The 18,853-nt window shown below is 44.5% G+C and overlaps 1 protein-coding gene across 1 annotated transcript in view; it reads left to right on the top strand.

Annotated features, from left to right (window-relative positions):
- Nucleotides 1-12,078: 12,078 nt before the first annotated feature.
- FRMPD4 (FERM and PDZ domain containing 4) overlaps nt 12,079-18,853 on the top strand; it is a 420,939-nt gene continuing 414,164 nt past the window's right edge. The window contains exon 1 of the mRNA XM_075776383.1: nt 12,079-12,279. Within this exon, the coding sequence (XP_075632498.1) occupies nt 12,182-12,279 (98 nt within the window). The 5' untranslated portion in view covers nt 12,079-12,181. The remainder of the gene's footprint in view (nt 12,280-18,853) is intronic.

Genomic DNA, 18,853 nt, shown 5'->3' with positions numbered 1-18,853 from the left:
TCAGCCCCGAGGAAGGGGGAGCCTAGATTGCATGTTGTAATCAGGAAAATTACCATTTGACTACTATTGATGTTTCCTTGGCACTTCATCACCGAGGTGTGATTGCTCACAATCATTCCTCGCATTTGTATTGCATCTCATTCCAGACAAGGATCTCAACATCTTTTACAAATGGCACCAGATTCGGTGAGAAGCTGAGTGTCTTGGTAGTTGATTGATTAGTTATCTTCTTAATAACGTCGACTCTTTTTATAAAATCTTGGCTTCCGCATTAAGGCTCAAGTTTGATTTGGCAACAGGTTTCAGATTCATTCTCTTTACGCAGCTGACAGTAACTGTTACGGTTGTTAAGTGTGGAAAGAGAGGTAAGTTATTTTGAATCCTTATATTTAATGTATAGTGCTCAGGTTAGCAGCCCTCCGCGCAACGTGTGGTTCCCATTTTCCCTGGCTTAGACGGAGCTGAGCCAAAAAGAAGTCCACCCTATGGCTGCAGGTTTACGATACAGGGTGCAAAGCAGTGACAAGGCCTTTAGCACAGCGATGGTTTAAATTAGTTTTGTCAGCTGTTATTGTTTCTAAATGACTTCCATTTTTAAGCAACTGTAGGCAGAGCTTATTGATTGCACTGTTTCTACGATGCAATGAGATCTTACAGTCCAATTAAGCAGTGTTCCCCAGCAGTGCCTCTCTGAATTTTTGTGCAAACTCTTACACTTACTTACAATATGAGAACAAGCTGCGTTATTGGGTTTTTCTCAAACTGTCAAAACATTTAGCAATCCTATCCAGGCTGGGGCTGCAAGGTTTCTTGCTTACAGAAACAAAACATCATGTGTGCAGAGGGAACAGAAGTGCAAATGGTCTGTACCAGAGGTTGCCTTCTGCCCCGAGGTGATGGGAGGTGGAACTAGCATGTCTGGGCAGGTCTAATTTTCAGATTTAATTATTTCTATAATTTATCCAGATTAAAATAAATTTTATATGCTTTTAATATTCCTTGCTGTGCTACAGGAAAGACAGGTGCATAGAGGAGGAAACAGTCTGGGAAATTGTGAGTTAAACTGTTGTATCCTCCATCTATGGATTGTTAGCACTGTCAGAGGCAATGTGTTCTGAGGTTCCTTCAATACTTCAGTACTAATTTGTCTGCCATTCACACATGTAGATGTTACAAAAAGAGAAAAAGCTGCTTAATAATGTTCCTTACATAAAAGGTTTTTTTAAAAACATCTGTTCTTATAAGGAAAGGTTAAAAATCATTGTCAATAAAAGAAAAAGTACAACAATCATGCAACTATTCTTTGAAAAAATCTTATTAAATTCTCTTTTATTTTAGACTAAAAGGAAAGCAGAGCTTTTGATAGATTAATTAGAAGCTGAAATGTGTTTATTACCTCCTTTTTTATATCTTCTCATTTTCTGTTGATCAGACTCACTCGATCCGCTCATCTCATCTTTGAGCTCATTTCATCATAAGCTGATGAAGTGCTTGAAAGAACCTGTGATGCCCAATAAAACCAGCTTTATAAAACTTTGTTTAGGACTCCAACTCCAGATACTTCACTTTGGCTCGGAGGAGGGGAAGGCTTAGAGGAGAAAGGAGAGCTGCTTTCCTCCTACCAAATTCTGCCCACCTTCCAGCGTGACTCGCCTATCCACTGAGAAGAGGAAAAGATCACTCCAAATGAACAAAGGTAGCCAAATCTGTCCTCTGTAAGGATACTTTCATGATAAATGTATTATTATGATAATAATTTCATTGTTCAGGAATTAATCTCCTCTTCTCTCACTTGAATTCAGCTTTGTATATGTGACAGAATTATTGTGTCCGGAGCAAAATACAGTATTGTGTGAAAAGTGCATGCCCAGTAAACACTGAAGCGATCACCTAGCCCTGAGGAAAACGTCACATTTATGATTGGAGTACAAAGAGGTACATACAATTCAGTGTGTTAATGGGCATGGCAAAGTAATTGCACCCGCTGCTGCCTTGTTATTATCCAGGAAGCTCAGAGGGCTCTCTCTAGTTCTTGGAGATGTAAAAGAAGCCAATTTAAATCATAGAATCATAGAATAAAAAAAAATCATAGAATGGTTTGGGTTGGAAGGGACCCCAAAGGTCATCTAATTCCAACCCCCCTGCTGCGGGCAGGGACACCCTCCACTAGACCACATTGCCCAAGGCCCCATCCAACCTGGCCTTAAACACTTACAGGGATGGCGCATCCACAGCTTCTCTGGGCAACCTGTTCCAGTGCCTCACCACCCTCACAGTAAAGAATTTCTTTTTAATACATAATCTAAATCGACCCTCCTTCAGCTTAAGGCCATTACCCCTTGTCCTGTCACTACACTCCCTCATAAAAAGTCCCTCACCATCTTTCCGGTAGGCCCCTTCAGGTACTGGAAGGCTGCTATAAGGTCTCCCTGGAACCTTCTCTTCTCCAGGCTGAACAATCCCAACTCTCTCAGCCTGTCCTCACAGCAGAGGTGCTCCAGCCCTCCAATCAGCTTCATGGCCCTCCTCTGGACTCGCTCCAACAGCTCCATGTCTCTCCTGTACTGGGGCCCCCAGAGCTGGACGCAGTACTCCAGGTGGGGTCTCACAAGAGCGGAGTAGAGGGGCAGGATCACCTCCCTCAACCTGCTGGTCACACCTCTTTTGATGCAGCCCAGGACATGGTTGGCTTTCTGGGCTGCAAGCGCACACTGCCGGCTCATGTTGAGCTTCTCATCAATCAATACCCCCAAGTCCTTCTCCTCAGGGCTGCTTTCAATCCATTCCTCGCCCAGCCTATAGTTGTGCTTGGGATTGCGCTGACTCACGTGCAGGACCTTGCACTTGGCCTTGTTGAACTTCATGCAGTTCACACGGGTCCAGCTCTCCAGCCTGTCAAGGTCCCTCTGGATGGCATCCCTTCCCTCCAGCATGTCGACTACACCACACAGCTTGGTGTTGTCAGCAAACTTGCTGAGGGTGCACTCGATTCCACTGTCCATGTCGCCGACAAAGATGTTGAACAGTGCCGGTCCTAGTACCGACCCCTGAGGAGCACCACTCGTCACCATTCTCCACTTGGACATCAAGCCGTTGATCACAACTCTTTGAGTGCAACCATCCAGCCAATTCCTTATCCACTGAGTGGTCCATCCATCGAATCCATGTCTCTCCAATTTAGAGACAAGGATGTCATGTGGGATAGTGTCAAATGCTTTGCACATTTTAATGAGATAATGACTTGACAAGAGACCACTGGTTTACAAAATATGCATGATCAAGTTTCCTAGCAATCCTTCAGAAGTCAATTGAGTTGGGCACTTTTAAGAGAGGTGGTTTGAGCCCAGCCTGGGAGAGCTCCACTCTGTCCTCAGGGTATGGTGGGGTCAGGGGATGGCGGCAAGCCGGGTGCTGAGCTGGTGGGAGGGCACGCATGCTGTCTTGCTGCAGGTCCTGCGTTTATAATTTCCATTTATTCTCCTTCCACCAACTTTACAGGGGAGTCAGAGGCACATCATAGTGTCTGCGTGGTTGTTCTCTCTCTCTTTTGGGCTTGGAAAAGATGAGATTTCTCTGAGCAAATCCTCCTCTCCACCAGCACAGCTACATTACAGATTCAGGCAGTGCCCACTTGGATAAATCTGCTTTGAGGGGAAGGGAAAAGCAACATTCCTGGTGCTGCTCTTCCCCCCGGCCTGTAACCTATGAGAGGGTTTGATGACAATGCCCGTGGGCCACCATTTGCACTCTCAGCTTCTATTCACCAACACACGTGTGTGCTGGCAGCACCAAGGCTGAGTTCACACGTGACACAGACAAGTTATACCTGAGGTGCTGTTGGTCCTTTAATGACAGTTGTTGGGCTTTAATGATAAAAGTCAACTGCATTTTCTCTTTCCTCCTCCCCAACTAACAAGCCTCAAAACATGGGAAGGATTAAAAAGCAGTAATGAGACCTGATATAATTTTACCTGTATAGTTGAATAAAAAAAAAAAAAGTTGAGCTTCACTACAGCTGTATGTAAAATTTGTGGGGAGCTGAAGTGCAGCTATGCTAACAATAAAAGCAACAATACAAATGGTTTGCTCCTTGATTCCAGGCTTTTCTGTATTAGTTTTCTCTTACCAGATATAACGACGAACCCAGAAAGTGTTTCAAGTGAGAGAACTGTTTTGCTTTTATGGAGGTATCATTTGATGTTGGAAGTAAAGTGCTATAAATGATAAAAAATTGAGATATGTTTTTGATTAAAAGGTAAAATCCAATTCTGTCTATAGGATACTGACTTACTCTTTGCTATTTTGTGACTTTGGACAATTTGTGTCTCTCCCTGTCTTATTTCTCTTTCCACCTCCCATCTATCTAGATTGTAGTCTTTTGTGGTTATTGACTACCTCTTACTGTTGTACAGTGCCCATCTTAGGGGAATCTCAATTCCAGCACTGTGATTCAAACACTAAAAGAAAGAAAACTCAGTAAGCAGTGACCAATTTTCTCCTCTCTGATATTGACTGGGTTAAAAGGGTTAGAACTGTGAGCCTGTAGGAGCTGCAAGGGAGTCCTCCGAATCGACTTTAGGATTTGCTATTGCACTGGTGACACTTCTTGCTGGGTAAACACACGTGCCTGTGGTCAGCAGGGACCCCATGGGAAGGTGACATCTGAGGATGCTGTCGGTACCTGCAGGAGGCACTGTGTGTCCAAGAATCCCTACCTACAGACACGGCACCCTGCTGCTCTCACCCCCACCGCCTGCATTCAACTTGCAAATTATAGCTTGCACCTTTGCTGGTGCCTGAGTGAACCCCACAGGCTGATGCTGAGCACTAGTGTGTGCCACCTCAAAAACACTTTTCCATCTAATTTAAAAAGAACAAAAAGATATTGTATCTTCCCTTGCTTAAAAAGCCAGACACAATTCAACTTCTTAAAGTTCCTTATGTCAATTAAAATGTGGTTTTGACGGCTACTTGTGAATGAAAACTCATTATGTTCATGGTGACCTTCTAGATCCTGAACATCCTCTGAAAAGCCTTGCAGCGTAAGCAAATAATTTCTTTAGAAATATTTCTCATTTGATTTGTGTTCTAGGAAGAAGTGCAAAACCAATTTGACTAATTACAAAGATACTTCCTTTTCTTCTTTATCTGTGAGAAAAGACAACGTTTCTTTCTATGTTTTTGTTCTACGTTGTTACACAGTATGAAAATTAACAGTTATTCTGATATACCTGATACATGACACCATTTGTTTCCCTTCCTCATTCACAAACTTTGTTTTTCTACAAAAGAAAATGGAAACATAGATGAGAAAGAAGATAATGGATATTGTAGCTCACATAATTTCTGCTTTGTTCTTCTGAAGACTGTATGCACAGGCACGAATGCTAATTTTATTAAAAGGAAATCTCCATGCCATATAGATTTACTTATTACTTGTCGTTTCTACCTCCTTTCCTTAATGTTTGAATGTTTTCTGGTATTAAATGTGCAATGTTTATCTCCTTGTATGGCTATTCTCCCCCACTGCTCTCTTGTCCCTCCACTCCATCTCTCATTTAAGGGTGTCTTTGAGGTTGGAAAGCACAGGATGGCTGACACAGCCACTGCACTTAGACACATATTGCCTGTGATTAATGGGTGATCTCGGGCCAATATCACATTAGCTTTCTTCTATGGACATTGATCCTTCACTTGTACCCTAGCTTTGGTGAAAATGAAACTCCACCTTGTTTTCTCTGTGGTTTTATTGAATGTAAAGCAGGGAAAAGGGATGTATGGCAGGTGTCCCTAAGCACCCAGTGAATTGTCTATTCACAGGTATCAGTCTGAAGGTGAGGGTCTGTGAATGGAGCCCAAATCTTATTGACTACCACTGCATGGTGTGCAATGTGTAACACTATCTGCTCCCCACCCCCAGCTGGGAAAGGGAGGGATCGGGCTACAGAAAATATAGGAATATTATTTCTCCAGTAGTTCTCCTCCCAGGACTGCATAGGTGGATTTGCAATCAGAGGATCCCCAGTACGAGTGTGGTTGAGTTACAGAGAATCTGCTATTAGGTTTTATTCAGGGCTTTTTATTTTCACAAGCTCTAGGAAGGAGAGAGTGTACCAGAGCATGCTCAGGGCAGGTGGCGCTTTTCAAAATGCCTTTGGGTTGGATGTTTTTCTTTTTCAATGTGAAAAGGAAGACTGAACTGGATTTTTTTTCTGATGTATTCTTGTAAAAGCTCTCAACGACAGCCAATCTGGCTTGTTTGTCTTTTCCCTTTTCCTTCCTTTCCTTAACTATCCTTTCTTTCTTTAACTGTCAACTGAGTTTAAGATAATGAGGTTTGCATACAATTCTTTGATGAGTGGCTGTGCAGCATGTGAATCATCAACACACATAGCCTGCCTGTGTGACTGTTGTATACCATGCTCCTGCTTGCAAACCCAGCTGCAAAAGAAATTTCCAAAGAAAGAGCACTGATCAGCAAAGATGCAGGTCTATAAAATTCACTGGGATGTAGACCAATCCATTGCCACAAAAGCTTGCATATCTTTGTAACTCTGTTTATATGAGCAGTCCCATGAGTTTCCATGGAATCACTCTTGGAAGTCAAATTAAGAATATGAATGCATCTCCCTGAGCTGTGTTTAACTTTCCTTAATTGTCATGACCAAATTATGAAAATTACTGCAACACAGTCATATACCTAAGCAAGGGGGTATTTTCAGATGTCTAAGATGAAATAAGGTAAATTTTCTTCCTTTCACTTCAGAATATTTTCCCCTAAACCATCTGAAAGAGATCACATGCATTTCTGAGTGGTGATTTCTGGGCAGGTAGCCTGGGAGGAATACAGAGAAACTGTCCAAGCAGCCAGGGATCAGGTTAGGAAAGCCAAAGCCCTGATAGAATTAAATCTCAGCAGGGACATCAAGGGCAACAAGAGAAGCTTCTATAAGTATGTCAATGATAAAAGGAAGACAAGGGAAAATGTGGGCCCTCTCTGGAAGGAAATGGGAGACATGCTTACCCAGGACATGGAGAAGGCTGAGGTACTCAATGACTTTTTTGCCTTAGTCTTCATTGACAAGTGCTCTGGCCACACTGTCCAAGTCGTAGAAGGCAAAGACAGGGACTGGGAGAGTGAAAACCAGCCCACTGTAGGAGAAGATCAGGTTTGAGACCATCTAAGGAACCTGAGGGTGCACAAGTCCATGGGACCTGATGTGATGAATTTGCAGGTCCTGAGGGAACTGTCAGATGAAGTTGCTAAGCCACTCTCCATCATATGTGAGAATTTGTGGCAGTCCGGTGAAGTTTCCACTGAGTGGAAAAGGGGGAACATAACCCCCATTTTTAAAAAGGGAAAAAAGAAGACCCAGGGAACTACAGGCCGGTCAGTCTCACCTCCGTGCCTGGCAAGATCATGCAGCAGATCCTTCTGGAGACTATGCTCAGGCACATGGAAAATAAGGAGGTGATTGGTGACAGCCAACACGGCTTCACTAGGGGCAAATCGTGCCTGACAAACTTGGTGGCCTTCTATGTTGGGGTTACAGCATTGGTGGAGAGCTGTGAAAAGAGTGGTGAAAAGAGCCACTAACGTCATCTACCTGGATTTGTGCAAGGCATTTGATACTGTTCTGCACGACATCCTTGTCTCTAAATTGGAGAGACATGGATTCGATGGATGGACCACCTGGTGGATAAGGAATTGGCCGGAGGGTCGCACTCAGAGTTGCAGTCAACGGCTTGATGTCCAAGTGACAAGAGACGTTCCTCAGGGGTTGGTACTGGGACCGGCACTGTTTAACATCTTTGTCGGCGACATGGACAGTGGAATCAAGTGCACCCTCAGCAAGTTTGCCAATGACACCAAGCTGTGTGGTGTAGTCGACACGCTGGAAGGAAGGGATGCCATCCAGAGGGACCTTGACAGGCTGGAGAGGTGGGCCCGTGTGAACTGCATGAAGTTCAACAAGGCCAAGTGCAAGGTCCTGCACGTGAGTCAGCGCAATCCCAAGCACAACTATAGGCTGGGCAAGGAATGGATTGAGAGCAGCCCTGAGGAGAAGGACTTGGGGGTATTGATTGATGAGAAGCTCAACATGAGCCGGCAGTGTGCGCTTGCAGCCCAGAAAGCCAACCATGTCCTGGGCTGCATCAAAAGAGGTGTGACCAGCAGGTCGAGGGAGGTGATCCTGCCCCTCTACTCCGCTCTTGTGAGACCCCACCTGGAGTACTGCGTCCAGCTCTGGGGGCCCCAGTACAGGAGAGGCGTGGAGCTGTTGGAGCGAGTCCAGAGGAGGGCCACGAAGCTGATTGGAGGGCTGGAGCACCTCTCCTGTGAGGACAGGCTGAGAGAGTTGGGGTTGTTCAGCCTGGAGAAGTGGAGGCTCAGGGGACACCTTATAGCAGCCTTCCAGTACCTGAAGGGGCCTACAAGAAATCTGGAGAGGGACTTTTTACAAGGGCATGGAGTGAGAGGAGAAGGGGTAATGGCTTTAAACTAAAAGAGCGTAGATTTAGACTAGATGTAAGGAAAAAATGCTTCCCTGTGAGGGTGGTGAGGCACTGGAACAGGTTGCCCAGAGAAGCTGTGGATGCGCCATCCCTGTAAGTGTTCAAGGCCAGGTTGGATGAGGCTTTGGGCAACGTGGTCTAGTGGAGGGTGTCCCTGCCTACGGCAGGGGGGTTGGAACTAGATGATCTTTAAGGTCCATTCCAACTCAAACCATTCTATGATTCTATGATAGTGAGAGGAACAAAGCCAGCTCTGATGCTGTTAGAGTTAGTGGGGGACTGTGGCTGTGCCTGAAGTGGGCAGAACCACCCCAGGAGGGGACCTGTAGAGGTAAGGTATTTCCTGTAAGTGTCAGCGTAAACTGGCTTTCTGGGATAGAGGCATTATTATACTTCCGGACTGACATTTACTTTTAGAAAATAAGTCTCAAAGGAGAGAGAACATTTCAGTGTTTGCTTCCTCACTGTTGCAGTCTTACCTGCAGGAAGGTGCTCAAAGCCACAGAGCCCCTAGGAATGAGTGATGACTGTCCCAGTAACATTCAAGGAGGCTTGAGTGTCTTCTTGGGTTTCCTAACTTTGTAATACATGAAGGCAAGAGCAAATATATTATCCAGACTCTGGAATTCACCAGTCTTCTGCTAAAGACTCAAAATACTAATGCAGTGTGCATTTTGTGCAATGAAGTGCTCCTAAATCTTCACTGACAGCTATTTTGGATACATGGAAAATGAAGCAGCAGTAACAAGTCTGGAAGAGTATCTTAACTGGGAATGGGGGCCTGCACTCTCAGGGCTCAGAGAAGCCGTCTGGTCACCCACTGACCACCTACAAATTCATCTGTGCCCTAGTGGGACAGAATACATTTGCATCAGTGCCAGCCATGCCAGGATTTTCGGACCAGAAATTAAGCAGGAAGTAAAATGCATCCAGAGCTTTCATTAAGTGAAACAAACAGAGGAGCTGATATTTTCAGTAATAATTGCAAAGGACCTTGCAGACTGTACGATCTGCTCCAGGGAGGGTTTTCTCGCAGCCCTGGCAGGATTACCAACACACCCTCTGCTGCAGCAGCAAGTGGAATGAACAGACCTTGGAGGGCGGGTGTGGAGCTCTGTGGCATGTTAGGTATCTCAAAAATAGGCTTGAATGTTATATTTTCTTTCTGCTCCTGTTTGATACTATTTATGTAAAGGCAAATTTGGATGTATAATATTGCCGTAAATAATTGAGGAGCCACAGTCCCTTAAAGTGTTTTCTGTAATGCACTTACAGCCATTTGGAATTTCAATACAAGAATTGTTGAAACGTCTGCAGTCTCCTTATTTTAGATGTGGGAGGAAGAGAGAACACCAAGCACAGTCCAACTAGAGAGGGAAACAGAAATGCTGTCAGATTAAAATGATGCTGTCCAAGATCTTCAGCAGTGCCAGAAGTACCTTAGGAACCTTCTTAAGGTACCTTAGGAAAGAGGGACTAGACAGAAGGAAAAGGTAACTTTATATTATGAGTTCAACTCTGTACTTTGGGCTTGGAATAAGAAATACTTCCAAGGTAATTTGTAGCTGTGTCATACGGCACCCTATTGTCCCCACGCCTCTGTAACACCTCTGGTGCAGGGCAGCAGTGCCTCAGTCCAGACCCTGCTCACTCTCTTCACTGATGTTCATGCTGCAGTTGTACCTTGGAGCCTTGGCTATGTGTCATGGACTCACGGTACCAAATGGTGGTCAAACCAAAATAGAAAGTCCCATTTCCAGGCTTACAGTTTTTACTTACACCAAGAGACAGCCAGGAGGAAGCGGACAGGCAGAAGTGGGCAATGCCCAGCTGGGCTAGCACTGTAATTTCTGCCACAGTCTGAGTGCAGCGGGAAGCCCCTCGCTCTTGGATATTTACCCTTGAAGGCACTGCTGTCACCTGGTTTCCCTTGAGGAGACTGACCATGATTTCCAGCACAGCTTTCTTACAAAATACGTGAAAGCTCTGGCCACCTTGCAGAAACAGCAAGCAGGGAACTGATGAACTCCCATCCTCAGGCTCTGATTCTCCAGACACGCCAAGGCTGTGGCCAAGAGGTGGATGCTCTTCCTCCCCTGGGATCTCTGCCTCCTTCCTATCTGCAGTGCCCCTCTTGCTCTGCCTTTTCTACCTAGGATGCCATGCAGCCATACCTCACTAGGCATAGTGTACATGGATTACTTTTAATGTTACAGCCATGAGGTCTTGTTGCAGCATCGCAGTTTTGTCGGTGTGCTGGGGCTGGTGCACAAGGATCCTGCACATTTTCCCCTTTTGGACCGGAGCACAACTGAGAGCTGTGAGTCCCTCAAGCCATGGAGTGCTCTTCAGCACCAGGAGGTACTGAGCCCACTTAAGACTTTTAAAAGAGCTTCCTCTGACAGAGAGTCCTTTTTTTGTGCAAAATGTTTCCTGAATTTTCTACCAAATTTGAACTTCTTTTCTCAAAGAAAATCTCTAGCCTCTTTAAATTCAGTTTGTGCTAGAGGAGAGGTGTGAAATATATTAAGCAGATGAAAGAAGCCAAACCAGTGTAGGGATAGACTGTTCAAGGGACTTAAATTCTAACTATAAATTATTTAAAACACTGAATTTGAATTTACAATATCCCTTTAAATCATTCTGTGTATTCCATAATTGGAGGCAAGACTTCTAGAGACTCTCATCCTGCTCCCCTGTGCTCAGTATCTCTCTTTCTTTCCTTTTCTTACTAAGTACCTGACAGCTTTCTCTTCCTCTCTGATTATGCTACAATCAAAATTCCCTTTAGGTGGACTTTAAACACTTGGAATGCAAGTTCACAATATTCTCCTGTAAGCAAACACCCTCTCCTTGTTTCATTTTATGGTTAGCCCCTTCCAGACAGCGATACACAGGGCAAGGTGTACACTGTATTCACTGTGTTGTGTAAGACTCTCCTGCTATCATCCTGTCTTGATTCAATACCGAGCAGAAGACTGCTGCTGTTTTGCTCATTTTTCACTTGAGAGGGGAACGTGGATACACACAGAGCCACGCTCATGGTGTCATCTGCCTTATCCCTGTAGCAAATTGGCCTGGTTCAGAAAAAGAGGGTATTTTTCCTTATCGAATATGAGTGTTAGGCTTGGGATCCAAGGCTCCGCTTAATGCCTTGGAGAGGTTTTCAGTCTGCCTCTGAAAGTGCTAAATCCTACACTTCTGCTAACTGGTTGGAGGAAACACCATCCCCCAACCATGTGGGTTTAAGAACTGTTTTAATATATTTTTAAGTGCTTTAACACTCTCCCTTATGTGTGATGGGCAATCTCTAAGCCAGGATGTTGGACAAAATATCAATAAAACCCACTGCTTCTGTTGAAAAGAAAACCTCATGCGGCTTCCCGTGCAGCCGTTGCGTTTGTAAATCACTCAGGGCACATGACCTCTTAACCGTATCTTGTTTCCAACTTGCAAAATGATGAAAGGTGATTGGGCTCAACGTGCTCACCGTCACTCTCCCCCCTTCTCTCCTCTACGCTATTTTCCTTCCCTCGAGTTGCTCTGACAGAGTAAGCCCAGCTTGCACCAGCCTTTTCCAGCCGAGGGGCAGCAGGCGCAGAGCGGCTTCATGCGCTCCTTGCTCCTCAAAGGACAGGGTTGCTGATTTATTCCCCTCTCCAACATGGAGAGGGACTTTGGCGGAGGGAAAAAGCAAACCCTTTGCATTCCCTGGGACATCAGCGGAGTCACGGACGAAGGGGAAGAGGAGCAGTTTTGCCCGTGAGTTAATTTACGCATAATTTGGTAGCCACTTTCTGTGTTGGCAGCGGATTCACAGCGCAGGTGAGCCGCGGCGTTGAGAGCTGTCCCCGCGTTACGTGGGGACAGACTGATGTCTGTGTGTCCCTCACTGAGCCGGGGTGTGCATGCAGCAGCCGGCCTCCAACACCCTCCGAGGGTGACCTCGGCAGAGGACAGCCATGGTGGGGGTACACCTTGTGCGTGTGCGGTGTTGCGGGGGGCTATGAAGTTTTTGGGAGCAATTCAAAGAGGAAGAAAAATTAAGCTAGATGCAATCCTGAAAGAGCAGATGGAGAAGACAACTCCAGGCTAACCCGTATGCTAGTACACATTTAATTTTTCAAATGGCTGTAGGAAAGTATGTTTCTTTCTTCTCTTAAAAGGTCATAAGTCCTCTCCAGTATAAGAGAGTAGAGAGGACTTGTTTCTACCTAAATACTGTCTCTTTTGCTGTTGAAGACCAGAATATGCAGCTGCAAAAACTGCAGCAAGGAGAATGGGTTTGGAGGGGCGAGAGAAGGGTTGGCACAAAGAAAAAGATGTTGACAGCATTTTAGACTAACGCAGTGACAAAGTCAAATTTTCCTTCAGTTTTAATCTTTGATAAGATGAGCAGTCCTGGCTGAATTTCAATACTAATTGGGGGTGTCTCTTTTGATCATCATACACTCACCAGACTCCAGCAAAATCTTTAGAACTGCTTAACAATTCACAAAGATATTCAGATGTCCTTTGCAATCAATAATATGGGTATATAAACATAAGATTTTTTAAGTGGAAAGGATGTTTTTCTGATACAGCAACTGTCAAGAGAAAACCTGTATCTCATAATACTTACTGACCCCTAATTTCTTGCCTGACCAGGCTTCCCTCACTCCTGGTGTGAGCTGGGGTAATGGATGCAGCTGGGCTGGCTCCACCTGCTCTTTATTCCTTTGATCTTTGTAGATTAAAAAGGATTTTATGGGGAGGAAGTTCTGGGTCTGGGGAGGAAAGCAGGAGGGGGGAGGACTTTGCTGCGTGCTTTTGGAGGGCCATGTGTTGGTTGATGTGCTGCTGTGCAGTCAGCCATAGTCTTGGTCTTTCAGCTGTGACTGTATTAACTGCACAACAATGTTACTGTTTCTTTTTTCACTGGGAATGAAGAGAATGGGGAGAATTGCATCCTTTTTTCTCATATTGCTCTGTGTCAGGATCATGTACTCAGAACTGGCAGAAGCACTTGGACCTCTGCGCCTGCCTATTTGCTTGCAAGGCATCCTATGCTTTCCCGGTCTGGGGGACATGGGGGGTATCTTCTTCCCCCAGGACTAACAGAGACCAGCCCAAGAGCTGTAAACTACACCAGCAGTTTTTGAGGGGCTTACTGTAAGGAGGTACCCCAGGCGTTGCAAGGGCACTGGTCACAACCTCCTTTCCTATCACGCAGCCCTGCAGGGCAGACATATATATCAGGATATATCCCAACTTAGATCCAGGATAAATCACCTCGTTAAACAGCCCCTCCAGCGAGGCTTGTGGGAACAGGGGGGCTTGCGGGAACAGGGGGGCTTGCGAGCTGCCCTGCAGCACCCGCTAGCGCCGGGGCCCAGGCTTCCCCGTGGGCACGTGGGAGAGCTGCCACGGCAGCCACCGTTCCCCTAGACTGAGGGTAATGCTTCGCTGGTGGCCATTTCACACAAAAGGGCTGTATTTCAGAAAAAAGAAATTAATTTTGCTATCACACAGACTGTTCTTTCATTTACTTTAGGAAGCAATGGGAAAAGGAATGAGATAGCACAAACAACATCAGCTTCTCACAAGAATAATACACTTCTGCCATCATAAAGAGCAAAATAAAAACCTATAAAGGGCATCATATAAAGAAAGACAACAAATAAGGGAAGTGTGAATACAAATCTTTATAACAGTGAACAGTGTCCATTTCTTATCATAATAGTCTGTCTTTATTGTTGTTATCAGTTTAGTCCCAGCTAAAATAAATCTTGAGGTACACATTTATACTTGCACATATGGCATGTTTCCACACTCCCTCCATACCACTACATACAGGGGCTATTCAAATGGCTATGAATGGTTGAAAATAGTAAGTCCTAACAAGATACGTAATAAGCTATTGGTACAAATGCAATTTTCTTTTGCAATCGTGGATATCCTACCAGAGGAGGTCAACTCCACTGTGTTTTGAAGTCCAGTGAAAAACAGGCGTGGGAAGTGAAGGTACAGAGGATTCAGTAGATGTTACCAACTCTTGTCATAACTCTTTTCACGAACATTTATATCACACACTGAAATGCCATCAGAGTTGCTTTTGACTCCTGTTCTGCAGTGCCTACACCTTTCAGGATACAGCATTTTAGGATGCTGAAGTGACTTCAATGTTCCACTTCATTTAGTTTGTTTTTTGGGGTTTTTTTGTTTGTTTTTAAGATGAAAATTAGTATTTTTAAATTAATTGCTCTAACACTCACTGAGGTTGCTGCTGGTAGGATGAACTCTGGCAGTGACACAGTTTGTTTTTTCTCTTTCAGTTCTAAGGTAAATATTATTAATTTCATGTGTGAATAGAAATGCAGGAGCTGACTGACCTTCACATTAGGAGGTATACGTGATTTGTTAGCTGCTTGTGAAACCTTTGGCTCACTGAGACTCCTGCTCCACTAACAGTGAAGCTTCCAGCAGGTGTTTTTGATGGATTTCAGGCTGGCAGAGAAGCAGTTCAGTGAGCAGTGGAGCCAATCTTATGCTTTGATTCCCTGAAGATTTGTGTCTTGAGGTTGAGCCACCATGTGAACACTGGTTCAACCTGGGTGGCTGTCATTTCTCCGCCTCGCTTCCTCTTTCCATGAATCATGTTCAAACCAAACACCCTTGATTCTTCTGCTACTCTGTCAAATCTCCTCGAAATTGGCCAGCGGTTTCACAAGCTATTAGGAATGACAGGTAGACATATAGATAGCAATGCTAGATAAACCTTGTTAGGAAACCATAGTAGATAGGTCCAGATATCTCTGAAACAGATTACTTTCAGTTTTAGTATTTGCAGTGCTTGCTCTTTGGAGGGGAGGAGTATGACATATCCAAGCCAAGCTCTAAGAAGTACTACGTACCTTCAGTTCTTATTAAATTCCATATAAAGTCAGTGTTACTCCGCACCTTTCAGGCTCTGGCCAGGGGTTTGGATCTGGCTATGACTTTCTCCAGAATTGAGGCAGGTGCTCTAATAATAGCTAATAATATAAGTTAATTTGGGGGAGAAAAAACAACACCCACCCCCCCTTGATTAAACATCTCAGAACGGTAATGACCCCAGCAGTATTTTAAATTATATGCAGACTTGCACTTGGGGATAAGAATCTTCTAGAGTTCATTTGACCATTTCCTATCTCACTTCGGGGCAGATGCCTGAAGCAAAAAGGACTTCACCTTGGGATGTTCTGCCATAATATGATGAGACTTGTGATCGCAGCTGCAGGACGAGCACCATTTTATTTGGGGAGGTAGAATGTGCATTCCTGAACCCCTCCAGCAATGGTCTTTCACTCATCAGCAGTAATTAGCTACTTCACAGCTGGGCTGAAGCAGTGTTACTTGTGTAATTGTGTAAGGCCCTTGAGTTAGGGGGCAGGTGCTCAGGGCTGATGGGCAACAGGAGGTCAGAAAAGCAGGGTGGGAGAGAGGGGGGCTTGTGGTGAGGTGGCTTGTGCCTCCCTCCAAGGGGCCGTAGGGCTGTCTCTGTGGTGGCAGGAAGAGTGTCTGAGGCTCAGGCAAGGGCTCACGGGGAAAGAGAGAAATTTTGGCTCAGCTGTGCCTGGGACTGGAAGGAAGAAGGCTGAGAGGCAGCACGGAGTGTTTGATGTTTTGATGCGCAGTTTGTCGCTCTGCAACTTCTGCTCTTCTAAAGCTGAAGGTCACCTTAGATTCAGGCTTGCTTTAGATTTGGGTCAATACAGGAATTGTCTCATCTTTCCTCAGAGCATTGGTGGTTACATTAACCAGCTGGGGTTTTGTCTGAGAGGCTGCTTTTTGCTGCAAGCCCCAGCTTGTGCCGCAGAGATATTGAGCCTGGTTTGGAAGCTGCAGGAATGACAGTTACTCAGAAACTTGTGGCATTTGGGTTCTGGTACTACAGTTAGTGTGCTGATGCCCACTGCAGTCCTGTGCAGTAATATCTTCTTTTTTAATGAAGAAGAGAGTGCTTGTGAGTTAGCATGAGGCAGGCAGGATGCTGTGGGTAGACAGCAGGAACAGGACCTGCCAGCCTTTCCCATGGCCAGGTAGGTCGCTATGGTGTTTAGGACTAAGATGAAACAGAGAAGAAGGAGCAGCTTTAAGGCTGCAAACTTTTATTATTTAAAATCAGTTTAATAGCAAAGATAGCTGTATACAAACCCTGGTATTCATGACTTATTTTTTACTTAGTTTGTTGTCATTGGCTTTTCAGAAAATAAATGCCTGAGATGCCTCCTGATAGCTTCTATCACAAATGTGTTTGAGCAAGAGATTATTTTACTCTTTTAACAGGAGAAAAAAATATTCTAATTAATTTTACCTGTCAGCAAGCCAACTGTTAATTCAGAATCCACTGAGAAGCTTTTGATTAACTAAAAATTATCCTTTTATTAAGCAAATTAAAGCCATTCAAGCAGCACATGAGACATTTGTAAAGCCACTATTAGAAGTAACTTACTGAATGATTTCACAATAAGAAGTCGATTTGCCAGGAAGAGGAGACCATTTTAGTTTCAGTAGTATTGGGCATAGTCAGAGGTGTAGCATCACAACACACAGTGAAGCTAAACAGCTGTACTGCTCAGTATGTTCCTAATTATTTGTTTCCTGTATGAAAAATCTGCTTCTTGTACATTAACACTCAGGAATGTTAAAATATGAGTTAAGAGTAAATAAGCTGAACTGTATTTAGTCACTCTGCCAGCACTCTCAATAAGAGTTGACCTTAACTCAATTAAGCAGAAATTATTTTCAAAGTGATAGAAACTAAGTGGTGTAGTAAAGGCAGCAAGCTATTAGATTGCAAATTATTATGTATGAGGGATCTTCAGTAATTGTCAATGATTCTTAATATATGCGAATGTGAAGTCATGCGAATGTGAAGTCATTCAAGCTAGAGTGGTGCTAGGGCAGAGAGCACACATCGATGCTTATTTAGGAGCTGGCATGCAATAACATGTTACCTCAAAACTAGTAGTCCAAGCACTAAATCACTCTAAGACCTTTTAAATTCTATTCTGCAAGAAAATTTAATGAAGTTTACCTGCACTACCTTAAAAATGGATTGAGATTAACTCTGCTGCCTGCTGTGCATAACCGGGCTGTGGTATGTGTGCAGGATTCTGGAAGCAGCCGTGGAACAGCTGAAATCTGTTCTGCCAGTTGCCTTAGGGATGTGCTGCGGCCCAGGAGATTCAGGGCCCCCTTGGGAAGGGAGTTGCAGATGTGGCTGAGTGGAAAGTGCCCTCCGGATGAAGAAACGGCACCAAGAAATGCCTCCACTGTTGAACTCGTGGGCGTGAGGGATCTGGGGGCTGCCAGCACTGGTGCAAGCTGGCAGCTCGTAAGACCTGTCAGGGTGCAAACCCCCAACACCCAGGTCAGGCTCCAAACGTCTCCATTCCACATCTCATTGCAGTGGAAGGTGCTACCATGTCCAGCTCCAGATCTAATCTGGCAGTGCAGCTTTAACTTATGTATTACATTTTCTGTGAGTAATGCAAAGGGCCCGGAAAACTTGTCTGAATCTCCCACTGACTCCTTGGCACGCTTCCCAATTTCCCTGTCTCATTTGGCATTTCTGTGCTTGCTCATAATGAGCATTCACAGAACAACAATAAAGAGGAAATTTGGTGAAGAATAAAGGTAAATTTATTAAGGCTAGCAAGCGTGGAGAAAGCTGATGTGTGCTGTGTCTATAATTTTGCCAATAACACTGAGACAGAAATAGCAGTTTAGGGTTTGTATTCAACTTATGCATCTGCATTTCTTGTCTGTTGCTTTGCAATCAGACTAAAAGCCACTGCAGAGACCATCAGTGACAGCGATTACATTATGACCTTTGAAAGCTTACTTTCAGAGTAAAGATTTTTATCCTGTATTACCGATAATTGCTGACTGAGTTTAATACAATCCTCCCAGTGCACTGGAACTGCAGGGTTTGTGATTTCTGTGATTTAATAGATCAAATGTCTTGGCCATGAGGGAGACAAACTATTGTAACAGGATTTTTGCCATTTGGTGAATTTCAAATTTACTACTGATACGCTCCATATTTGCTGTATGCCTCTGCTTGCCCTGGTCTTGCAAATGACATAGAATCATAGAATCATTTAGGTTGGAAAAGACCTTTGAGACCATCAAGTCCAACCATTAACCTGGCACTGCCAAGTCCACCACTAAACCGTGTCCCCAAGCACCACATCTACACGTCTTTTAAATACCTCCAGGGATGGTGACTCAACCGCTTCCCTGGGCAGCCTGTTCCAATGATTGACAACCCCTCTGGTGAAGAAATTCTTCCTAATATCCAATCTAAACC

The sequence above is a fragment of the Balearica regulorum genome, chromosome 1 (assembly GCF_011004875.1).
Source record: "Balearica regulorum gibbericeps isolate bBalReg1 chromosome 1, bBalReg1.pri, whole genome shotgun sequence".
NCBI lineage: Eukaryota > Metazoa > Chordata > Aves > Gruiformes > Gruidae > Balearica > Balearica regulorum.
The sequence above is the reverse complement of the archived record's forward strand: the minus strand, read 5'-3'. Positions and strand labels throughout refer to the sequence as shown.